Source organism: Cylas formicarius, unplaced genomic scaffold (assembly GCF_029955315.1).
Source record: "Cylas formicarius isolate icCylForm1 unplaced genomic scaffold, icCylForm1.1 PGA_scaffold_5__7_contigs__length_24384050, whole genome shotgun sequence".
In the NCBI taxonomy this organism is placed as follows: Eukaryota; Metazoa; Arthropoda; class Insecta; order Coleoptera; family Brentidae; genus Cylas; species Cylas formicarius.
Genome location: NW_026844341.1, coordinates 16,841,871 through 16,854,403, shown reverse-complemented (window position 1 = coordinate 16,854,403; position 12,533 = coordinate 16,841,871). Strand labels below are relative to the sequence as shown.

The following is a 12,533-nucleotide window of genomic DNA, read 5'->3' as shown; positions in this document are numbered from 1 at the left end:
GGTCGAAACGTAGTAATTTTTTCAACAGTAGTTTAAGCACGGATGTCCCTTTTGCGGCAATTATATTTTCGTAGAGAAGCGATCTCCACACATTTTACATTTATTTCCCCAGAACATTTGACGAGGTCTGGAAACATTTCGAGAAAATACTGCCGTAAAAGTCCCACATCTGAAGTATAACCCGTCAAATTGACTGTCAGCAGCCATGTTGGATATTATTATTGGTTATGGGGCCTCAAACGCGAAGTTTGTTAGTTAAGACTGTTGAGGAAAACGCTCCTTTTTCGAACCAATCTTTACACCATATCGTACGTTTTTTTATATTTCTTTTTACCCAAAACAACTACTAAGCCGAGAAGTGCCGGACCGTGTGTAGCGGGCTTTAGATTTTTTTGTCGTTTTATATTGCATTTTTATATATCATTTAAGTGAACATAACTTACCTTAAAATTTTACGAAAGAGAGCGACATTGATGTTGGAAGAATTTCACTATATTCAAGTCAACGTAGCACTAAAATTTGGATCAATTTCAAAGTTATTTTTCTCTCGAACTGCTGACTCTATTTCAATATATTTTTGTAAATGATACAAAAACATTCTTATTTAAATTTAAGCTTTAGGCATATCCACAGTGTTTAAAAAAAACAGCTTTCTGCTCCTTTTTATACTCCTTTGATCTCTTGTCAGCACCATTGGTTCTAAAACAAATTCTCTAGCAAAATATCTAGCTTCCTTATTAAAACCCCTTACAGGGAAAACTGACAGTTTCGTACTTAATTATTTTCATTTTATTGAACAGTTCAAAAGCATTACATTAGATGCACAAGATATTCTAGTTAGTTTCGACGTAGAATCCCTCTTCCCCAAAGTTCTTATTTCTGAAACTCTGGACATCATTTCAGATATATTAAAATCCGAGAATCTGGAACCAAACCTTCTCACCTTAATTGAAAAATGCTTATCGGGAACATATTTTTCTTATAACGGTCAAATTTTTGAACAAACGTCGGGAACTGCTATGGGTTCTCCACTAAAGCCAGTCATCGCGAATATATTTATGGAAGCTTTTGAGAAGAAAGCTCTCGACCCCTTTCATCAAAAACTAAAATTACGGAAACGCTACGTCGAACGTCCAACGAAAAATCCGAGAGTATATAGAAATCTATAAACAACCTAACAATATTAACCGCGACTCATGTCTCTACCTGTCATCAATTTGGGAATTCGAGACGGTGTTTACGCTTCTCATTTAGCTCCGCCCTCCTCAAACAATATATAAGCAGGCACAGAGTAAAATACGAGCCAGTTTCCAACGGGATGATTGGCGAAACGTCAGCAAGTTCGACTCAGCAAAAACCGACGTAGGAGGAATCCAAAAGTTTTGTAAAAAGTAGCTTTATACTCAATGTTTGACATCGACGGCTCAGACGCTTAATAAATGCTTGACCCACCTTAGTCAATATTTCCCTGATAACTTTTTCTACAACCTACCCATAAATGTTCTATTGATTCCTGATCTGGACTGCGTGGAGACCAGTCAGTCTAATCTTGCAGTATGTGGTTTGGCATTATAAAACCCCTTGCAATTTGGCAAACGTATGCGTTACACATTAAATTTCGTATTTCATGAGGTATTTGAGGCCATGGGGATTGGAAAAAAAAACGGTAACTCTAAATAATTTTTGATAAAATTTTTTGAGCACACCTCGTATATTAATATTATTTTTTTATATTTGAAACTGGGACCCTATTACTCCATTATTTCATATTATTGTTATGTTGCGTCCCTGCTATGGTTACAGCTGCTTAAAAAGCTGATATTTCCATCTTTGAGTTTTTCGATTTATTTCCTTTGTCGTTCATCTAGTCGCTTTTTGACCTACGTGAAGTGTCTCCGACACGGAAATTTTGTTCAAGGCGATTTTTTTTTTCGTATTTTTTCATTTAAACCCACTTTCGTGACGAATTTCAAAATGTACCAATAAAAATTTGTTCCATATGAGCTTTATGAGGGACCTGGCTTCCATTGATTAACCAACATTTTTCCTGTATATATAAGAACATATTTTGGCTCCCTCACGAAAGGGTATATTTTTCCATGCCGCCATGTTCTACTCATCAATTGTCAGCGAAACAGTACTTCAAAACTTGCGACGCGTCTAGCGGAACGAACTTTACACTAGTCGCATTTCGCAGAATCTAGGAAATGAAAAATGTATGTTTGCTATTAAAGGGCTCGTTTGAACGTATTAATAGGATAGGCCTCGTCGTGCCGGCGATCACTTTTTTTATGTTACGCTCGAGTTATATCCGGACGGAAATAATGAGTTTCTTTTTGGACCAAAAACCAAAAAAAAAAACAAGGAGACGTCGTGCCGACGTGGCATGCGAAGATGCGAATTTAATTACACCAAAAAATTCGAATAACACCCCACGTCGGTCAGGCGGCCGGTGGAGGAGGCCCGGGCTCGACGAAGGGGCCGCTGTTGCACATGTCACGCGCGCACTGACTGCAGTTGAAGTCTTTGACGAAGCGGGCCACGTGTAGGATGGACTCGCAGTCGGGGGCGCATCCTTTGAAGTAGAACTTGATGGGATCGGGGCCCGCGAGCGCGGGATTTTGCCCCTTCAACGGGCCCTGCCTCCAACCGCTCACGGTGACGCAATTGGCGACCCTGCCGCACACTTCAGTTTTCTCGCACTTTTGGATGATTTCGTCGGCTATCGGGCCGCAGGCGAAGCATTTTTCGGCACCGCGAACTCCGTCTGCAAAAAATTGTGGAGATTATGATATGAAAGCAGTTGAAAGTTGAAGTGGAGTTTCGTGATGCGACTGTGGCATTTTGCCCCATTTATACCGGCATAGAACTTAATTTCAGTTTACGGAAACTTTTAGCTCAATCACTTGTCCTTTCGATTATGAACTATGGTTTAATCTTCTATTACCCATGTCTTGATAGTATTAATAAATATAGATTGCAAAAAATTCAAAACAGCTGTTGCAGATTTATTTTCGGCTTGCGTAAATTTGTTAGGATTTCCCACAAAATCGAGGAACTTAACTGACTAAAAATTGACAGTACTTTCAAGTATTTTTTGGCGTCTATGGTTCTTCAAATTATTAGCACATCCAATCCTAAATACGAGCTAAATTACAATTTCGTAATGTTCAATCAGTGGCTTTAAGGCACTTTGTTCCGCAGATCATTTTCTTATAACGCTGTTGTAATTTTTAATAGTATACCCGATTCAGTAAAATCACATTGAATTAAATTTTTTAAAAAATATTTCAGTTTGAAACTGTTGTCTTGTCAAATAATTTGATTTTCAATGTTATTCTTTTTATTTTAATTTTATTAAACTTTTTAGTAAACTATTTTCCAAAATGCTGGAAAATGTCCCTTGGAAAGCCATTAGCTAAAAATAATGCCCGACAAGTTTCAATAAATATAAGAAAAAGTTCTTTATAATGAAATACCTATATAATGGATAATAGAATAGTACCAGAAAGTCAGTGCGGCTATAAACGAAAGTCAAGTACTGCGAATGATATAAGTGTCATTGATGATATTGGCCGAGCCACTGACAAAAAACTAATGAGTGCCTTAATATTATGGTTTTTCCTCTAATTCACGCGAGCTGATTAAATCGTATGCAGATAACAGTATATTAAAAAAAAATTGAAATTTACTCTGGGGTGCCGCAAGGTTCCATTTTGGGGCCGTTTTTTTTTTATTTACATCTCTGACATTTTAAAACCTTTAAATTTTGTGCAAAGTTCAGGCATATGTGGACGATACGCAATTGTATTGCTGTTTTAATTTTAATAGTAACATGGATGCAGAGGTATTTATAAATCAAGATCTTAGCAAGATTAGTGAACTTTCTCATCAAAATCGAATTTAATGATATTTGAAAATAAACATAAAGTTAAGTTACTTGAACAAAATACCAATATAATGTTAGATAATATTAAACTTTCCGTTGTCGGGTTATCATAGATTGCGATCTAAGATTTCGTGAATGTTTGAAAAGTATCTTTCAAAAGGCATATTTCTCGCTAAAAATCTTATATAGTAATAGGCATATTTTAAATTTTAGACTAAAGAAACAATTATGTGAGTCACTTGTTCTCTCACATTTTAACTACTGCGATGTAGTGTATGGTTATTTTTTATTGATAACGAGTGTAAGTGCCGTATTCAAAGGTTGCACAATGCTTGTTCCTTGTTTCGTGTTTATAATTCTTTGTCACAGGAATTCAGTAACTTAAATTTATAGTCATTTAAAAAAGGTACAAAGATCATTTGTTAGAAATACAGTTTTCCTAATAATGTTGTTGCTAATTATATTATTAGCAAGGGATTATATTGAGTTAGCAAATTCTTTGCATTTTCTATAGTGTGTAATAGAGTTTTGTTGTTCTTCCGATTTTGCAGGTATTTTTCATATTTTATATGTTGTTCATCAATTTTTATTTCAATAAATAGTGTGCAATTTATTAATAATATAAATAGTTGTTTGGCGGTTCAGTAGAGTAGCTATTTAAAGCTAGACTGCACCGCTTTTGAGCTATCTGTATACTTTTCGTTGAAAAATATTAATGTTGTATATTGTTTTTTTTTTGTTATAATAAAGGCTATTTATAATAATAATAATAATGATAATGATGATAATAATAATAATAATAATAATAATAATAATAAGCAGGTCAGGATAAGAAGTATAGACCCATATACTTAATCAATGTAGCTGGTAAGCTACTGGAACATTTGCTGGTAAAACGTCTCAAGGAAGAAATTGAAAGGACTGGCAGACTGGCAGAAGAACAGCATGGGTTTCGGGAAAAAAGATCAACTATCAGCGCTTTGAGAAGGATACGAGAAAAGGTAGACGACGTAAAACAGACACCGTGGGGAAGGAGGAAGTTATGTGCTCTTGTCACGGTAGACGTCGAAAATGCCTTCAACAGGGCACCATGGTGTGGTATATTGGAAGAGCTTCGAAATCGTAACATAGCCCCTTATCTGTATAACATCATAGCAAGCTACTTCGAAGATAGGCGTTTAAGCATAGGTGAGGCAGCGCAAATGGACGTCACATGCGGGGTCCCGCAGGGATCAGTAATAGGTCCAACCCTATGGAATGTGTATTACAACGCTGTATTCCGAATTCCTGTTCCAAATGGTATTACCCTTGTCGGATATGCTGACGATCTGGCTATCTTAGCAGAAGTAAAAGGAGCCGAGATGATGGAAACAGTAGCCAACCATGCCCTTTACAATGTCACGGAATGGATGAAATCTAAAAACTTGAAATTAGCCCCCCAAAAAACGGAGGCAGTCCTACTTGTTGCTGGAAGGAAAGTTAAAAACATTTCAGTCACAGTGGAAAATACAACAGTTCAGAGTCAGGAAGTGGTCAGATATCTAGGTATAAAACTAGATAGAAACATATCCATGGGGACCCACATCAGAGCCGTAACAGAAAAGGCCAACAAGGCCTTGAACAACATCAGTCGCCTTCTACCAAAAGTGAATGGGCCTCGTGAAAGCACCAGGAGGATATTATGCTCAGTAGTGACTTCAATACTACTATATGGCGCCTCAATATGGGAGAAAGCAGTTGAGAAGAAAGTCTATAAAAGGATTCTGAGTAGTGTTCAAAGGAGGGTAGCCATAAGAGTCTCCGAAGCATACAGAACAACTTCCAATAAGGCACTTATGGTGATAGCTAGGATCCCACCTATTAATATCCTAGTTAAGTGCAGAGCCCGTATAGAGAAAGATGGACCAGACGCTAAATCGGAAGCACAAAACACGGTGATGTTATGCTGGCAAGAGGAATGGGACATAGATGATGGTACAGCGGAATGGAGTAAAAAGCTAATTCCAAATATAAGACCCTGGTTTGAGAGACGACACGGTGAAGTAGATTTCTTTCTTACACAAATACTCACCGGGCACTGGTGCTTTGAAGCCTACATCAAACGTTTCAATCTGGCCGAAATCGAGGAGTGCCTTTATTGCATAAACGTGGATACGATTGAACACACTCTATTTTTCTGCCCAAGATGGAACATGCAGCGGAATATAGCAGAGCAAATACTCGGTCACATAAGCCCAGACAACCTAGTAGAAAAAATGTTAGAGTCACCGACAAATTGGGACCACGTCTGCAAAATGGCAAAGCAAATACTTTCTGGCAAGAGGATAGAACGGCCAAATCTTATACAAGCTCGCTGAACCTTAGTCAATAGGAGACCGAAAGATCATAGGGAAGATCATAGGGCGCGAGAGAACATCACGCGCGTTCGGACGACACTCCATCTGAAGTAATGCTGACGCTGTTCCAGATGGTGGGCACACTGTTTTGTTGTCAAGAGAGGAAGTGTGAGTATGCTCACACTGGGTTTACACGGTCGGCTGTTGCCAACCCGTCGTCGCCAAGGGGATACACCATCCATCCCCAGGGTGTCTTGAGACGCCCAGAACGGACTGAGGAAGATTCGCCTTATAACCTCTCATACAAAAAAAAGTAATAATAATAATAATAATAATTATTATTATTATTATAACTTTCCACTCTTCCATATTACTATTACATTTATCTATTATACTATATTTAATTTACCAGTGTAATTATAACTTCCTATTTAGTATTCGATTTAAACATTTAAAAGGTTAAGTGGAGTACTTTTGTTAGACTTCAGACTCTTCTCTACTGTATATTTGTATATAATAATATACAACAATAAAGCCAATTTATTATTATTATTATTATAACTTATAGACAAAAATCATAATTAATGATAAAAAACTGTGGACCAGTGGAATGAGCAACATATAATCGCGCCAGTTGTTTTTCAGCTGAGATTTAAATAGGAGGAGTTAGCCCAGCGCAACGTCGAAATTGGTGTTTCTGACAATTAACATCGACTGTGAACTGCGGAGGTAGTCTTTCATTTAATTAATGCCAAGGGATTCCTTAATATTAATACGAAGAAATGTTTTAAAAGAATTAAAAGCAAAAGGCGGACCATTCATTACCAGATATTGAAATTGAAAAAGCTAGTGTAAGTGGAGGAAATTTAGTGAAAAAGTGAATTGATTTGTGGAGGTAACAAGAGAAATGTTCTATATTGTTTTCCCTGCTGCTCTCGTGAACTGCAGGAATTGCAGAACACCTTAAAACATTCAGTACGACCCACCACTGATTCACACTATTACACGACTTAACCGTTTAGGGCCTCGGTCGTCGCAGGTCTTGAGGACATTCGAAATCTATGCTAAATCTAAATATCTGTCAAAGTCAAGAGCTACAGGGGTTGTCGAAAAAAAAGAAATGCGCGTTTCCTTGTCCTAGAGGGACGCATTGTTTTTCTATCGTGCTCCTGCGGACCATTATGGAACTTTCGCAAAATGTATAAAACGCCTTTCACGTATCAATGAACTTCAGTCACGACAAATTTTGATAAATAAAAAAAAATTGTACAAGTAATAATGATTTCCAACGATGTATACGACGCATCGATGCGAATTGAAATTGGATTTTCGGTAGAATATAACTGGGGATGCATTAAAAAAGAAAATGGACTCTTGTGGGTTACATTTCGAAACTGCAAAACTAAACTAAAAAGCACTGAAAAAAATGGAGCTTGTTTAAATTATGTCTAAAGTGACTTACCTTACCCTCACACTCAGACTCATGTTCAAAGCTCCATCTACTAGGCTTGCACTTCTTTCTTCTAGTTTTGCGTAACCTAGTGTGTACAATTTATTTTGTCTTGTCAAATATGTTCCAAGTAACTTCGCAAGTCTCACTTAACGAGTAACCGCCTTAACCTGAAGTTTAATAAGTACTTTAGGAATATACATTATTTATACGTATAGGAACGGATTTCAACAACCCAACCTTGCAGAGTTGCACCAACAAGCAAAATTAATTAAATATTTACAACCAGCGTTGGTTAAAACTTGAACAGATTGCTATTTGCTATAATATCCACGTAATTTTTTTTAAATTAATCAAATAAAGAGTAATTTTAACATCTTAACAAATCTTCTTCTTCTTTTAAGACTATGTCTTGTGTTTTCAAGGAAGCAGCCTAAGTTGTGACTCCGAGGTCCAGCTCTCATACCAGCGCTTTGGTGGTCTTCAGGGAGGTCTGCTTGTATTGCGTCTTTCTTTGCGATTTTCGCCAGTCAATCGTCTTCCATTCTATTAGCATGATCTCTCCATGCTCTTCTTCTAGTTCTGGCCCATCTCACTATATCCGGAACGTCACACATTCTTCTAATTTCATTGCTCCTTATTCTGTCTCTTAGCGTTTTCCCTGTGATTGAGCGTAATGTTTTCATCTCGGTCGTTCTAAGAAACTGTTTAGTAGCTGCAGTCTCCGCCCTCGTTTCCATGTCATAACTGGTCTAACACAAGTTTTATATATCCCTCTTTTGCTTTCGATACTTAAGTATTTATTCCTCTATATCACGGTTCGAAGGAATTCCGACATTCTAGATGCTACTATTGTTTGCATTTTTACTTCTTGTTTCAGGTTCCTATTGCTCGTGATGTTAACCCCTAGATACTTAAAAGACATAACCTGCTCCACACTTTTATTATAAATTGCCAGTTTGCATCTTCTGGGTTCTCTCGCTATCGTCAAGGATTGTGTCTTCTGTGTCGATCTGATCATATTGAATTTTCCTGCAGTTGTTTCGAATCTGTGTAGTAGTTTTTGCAGATTGTCCTTATCTTCCGATATCACAACCGCATCATCAGCGTAGCAAATTATCTTAAACTCATGTTTTCCCATTCTGTATCCTCTGCCTGCAGTTTTGACTTCTTTTATTATTTCGTCTATTAGAATGTTGAAGAGTATTGACTGAGGCTATCTCCTTGTCTGATCCCTGTTGATACTGGTATTTTACTGGAGAGTTCGTTGTTTATCCTTACATACGTGCTATTTCCGCTGTTCATGTCCCGAATGATGTCTATTGTCCTTTGGTTTACGTCTCGTTCTTTTAGCAGCTCAATGACGTCATGTAATCTCACTCTATCAAATGCTTTTGTTAAACCTATGAAGCACATATACACGGTTTTATTGTACTCTATGGCCTTTTCGGCAATCTGTCTTAAAATGAATATAGCGTCTATGGTCGATCTATTTTGTCTGAATCCCTGCTGTTCTTCGCTCATACCACTACTTGAGAGTTCTTTTTGTTAATAATTTTGAAGTCGTGTTTAGGAGGCTGATCCCTCTATAATTATTTGGTTCTTTCTTTTCCCTTTTTTTGAAAACAGGGATTGTTATGCTTACTTTCCATTCCTCTGGTACTTTTCTCTGGTCGTATATCTTATTAAACAGGACATGTAATTGGTCTATTAATTCATTGCCACAATATTTAAGAAGCTCGTTATTAATATTATCCAGCACTGATGATTCCTCACGATTTTGTAACAAATCTACTATACGAAAATGCATTTTACATTATTTTTTACATATATTTACATTGATCAATCTTCAGTGTCCTATTTAATCGTGTTTGTCTAGGTCCTTCGATTTAGAATTACCCGCGCCACAATTTTCCCAAATAGGAAAAGCATTTTAAAGATTCATTCTATAGCGAGCAGTTTGATAATCTCGACAACAACACAACAATCAATCCACTGACAGCAGGAACTACTTTTTTATGTAAAATATGCTGAGTCTTCTCTTATAGACATTCTCAGGTTCTGTTATTGGTTTTTATTTGTATTGGTTCAATAAGCGTCTTTTTTTAAATAATGTATTCAGTTTTTTTCTATATTATTAATCTTTAATTTTTTGTTCAGTAACCAGGAACTATGAATTTCCAGAACCTGATTCCTTCAAATTGAGAATATACAGGGAGAAGCCCAAAGGTCCAAACACTAAACCCCATAGAATTCCAAAACAATTTCTTTCTATCGTGCTTGTTACTTTGGAAAAATCTATGAAATCGATACTTTTCGAAAGTATACGCGTTCTTCAGTAAACTCGAGATCTCGTTAACGGTAGGTCCTAGAGGACCGCCATTGGTACAGAAATGATCAGCGCCGAAAAAATTTTTTTTTTTGTCTGGCCATTCTCCGTTCTTTGTTGCAGGGTTTTTCGACGATAACTTCCGAACGGTTTGAGCTACACGCTTTAAATTTTGGTCTTTTTTAACCGTCCACGGGGTGCATAAGATATGTAAAAAATGGCTGCGTTCAAGCTTCGGCGTCCATCTTTTTTTTTTTTTTTCGATTTTCGAATGCTTTTTGGACGTTGTTATGAAACACCCCGACATTTCAAGCTATCGACTTCAAATTTGGCAGGCAAATAGCGTTTGGTCTCCTAACGGAACCTATTAAAATTGAGGGGGCTGGGAAGTATTAAAAAAAAATTACTGCGTTGGCAAGGGTCTAAGGAAAAGATAATTTCTCGAAAACTGTTTATGGAACCGAAAAAATTCTTGAACGAGAATACGTAGAAGATTTGGCTGCATAAACTTTTATTCTTGACAATTAAAAATTAAAAAAAAAATGGGTCCCTCTATTATTGAAAATTGGCTATAACTAAAGGACTTTTACATGGCAATAAAGCTGCCATACACATCTAAAGTTTAAAGTTTTCACCTATTGTTCAGGGTGTTCGCGATATTAAAAAACGTAATAGGCTAAATGTGCAGCTAGCGACTTCAGATTTAGAAGAGAAGTTTAAACCTATATTTAAACTATTAAAGTCGAGCGCAATTAAGTACCGCAAAAGTATAAAAACATGTTTTTCTCGATAACCATTCACCCGATCGCAAAAATTCTTTAACTGGCAGACGCGGAGGATCCAGTGCTATAACATTTATTTCAATTATATACAGGGTTTTTAAATGATAGGCAAAAATCTAAAAGACCTTGAAAATTGTTCTTTTCCATAGTGAATTACTAACCACAAATCAAAAATCGTAAAAAATATTACTAATGGGTTCAAACAGTGTCATAGGGCGCATCAAGAGTTACAATTTTGGTCTTTGCGGTTTTCGTCTATCACACACATTGCTCGAAAAATTTGAAAAATTCTATATGATAATCACTAGTCCGGGGCCTTTCATGGCGCCATGACGTCAATGATTATTACGACGCATTGCATGGTTTCAGAAACATCTTATTTTCTCGAAAACCATTTACCATTTTAGAAAAATTCTTGGACTATTAAACGTGGAAGATCCAGGGCTATAACCTCCATTTCCGGAATTATTTGCCATTTTCGTGGGTAAAAATTATTAACCGTTAATGAAAAACTATGAAACTTATAAAAATTTGATCCAAACAGTATTGTAAATCGTGAGGAGAGAGAGAGACTCAGGTTTCTTCTATCATACAGGGTGCGCCAGATACTTGGAATAATATCATTGGAAATCGTTATTACTTGTACAATTTTTTATATTTATCAAGGTTTGTCGTGACTTTGAAATTCGGCGATACTTGAAAGACGCTTTATACAGGGTGTATGCACAATATAATTACATCGATTTTGCGAAAGTTCCATAGTGGTCCGCAGGACCACGATAGAAAAATAATGTGTCCCTCTAGCACAAGAAACCGCGAAGCGGCTTCTGTGCGAACTTGCCCCGCCCATCGACGATTTTTCGAAAGCAATCCTGTTTCTTATTCGCTTCGTTAGGCATGACATAAGACAATGTATAATACTTCTAGGATGCTTACTACTTAAAATAAATACCTTGTTCAGGACTACAACATCTTTTTTGTTCTCTAATTCTGCTGATATTTATTATTTTTAAATATTACAGTTGCACTTACGGTATTGCCATTTTTAATTGGTATTGGTAATTTAGTTTCAATTCTTTTTGTTTAATTGTTATTTTCAGTTCGGATGGGGGGTGGTTATTTTTGCCTTTGCCTTTACAATTGTAGGTGTTGAATTAAATTTGATTTTTAATTAGATATTAGATTTTATCAGGTTTTCAATGATCAATAATCTGGTGCAATTTTACGCATAATTATATTTCGTATTTGAATAAAAGTGCTGTGTCCCAAGTGATTAATTCTCTAATGAAACTTACTTGCCAGTAATAGAAGGCAACTCCAAACGGACCACGATGAGAAGCGGACAACGTTAACCATGATGATAGGCGTTAGCGTTGCCAGTGGGAATCGGTAAAACACATAAGCCGTCCTATCGTTGAAACGGCCATACATTAGCTACCAAAGATGATAAAGTTTAAGTGGTTTTCGAGGAATAGCGATAACTCTATCCAAGGTCTTCAAGTTCTTGATGCTGGCCATACTTTGTGATGTTTATTTGCTTACTCAATAGTATTAATTCCTCTGTTAAGGTGAACTCTTGATTGCTACAAACAGGACTGGCGGAATGTAATTTTGTCAGTGTGAGCACTGAAGGTAACGCGAGATGACTGGCTGGGCTGGGGAGGCAGTTTTTTCCGCATTGGATTGCGGATCATCTACGCCTTAAGACCAAAAGTGGGGACATTCAGTTCCTCACAACTAGTAGGAG

At 36.8% G+C, this 12,533-nt stretch overlaps 1 protein-coding gene across 1 annotated transcript; it reads right to left on the bottom strand.

The window, feature by feature from the left end:
- Window positions 1-2,371: 2,371 nt before the first annotated feature.
- On the bottom strand, window positions 2,372-12,205 carry LOC132702327 (uncharacterized). The gene is made up of 2 exons (XM_060670893.1): window positions 12,082-12,205; window positions 2,372-2,767 (listed from the first exon to the last, which is right to left on the bottom strand). The coding sequence occupies exons 1-2, from the start codon at window positions 12,140-12,142 to the stop codon at window positions 2,442-2,444; spliced, it is 387 nt and encodes a 128-aa protein (XP_060526876.1). The 5' UTR covers window positions 12,143-12,205; the 3' UTR covers window positions 2,372-2,441.
- Between the last annotated feature and the right edge of the window lie 328 nt (window positions 12,206-12,533).

Coding starts and splice junctions, on each gene's coding strand:
- LOC132702327 (XM_060670893.1), bottom strand. CDS start 12,142: ATGGTTAACGTTGTCCGCTTCTCATCGTGGTCCGTTTGGAGTTGCCTT. Junction 2,768..12,081: donor TTGCCTTCTATTACTGGCAA/GTAAGTTTCATT, acceptor AATTTTTTGCAG/ACGGAGTTCGCGGTGCCGAA.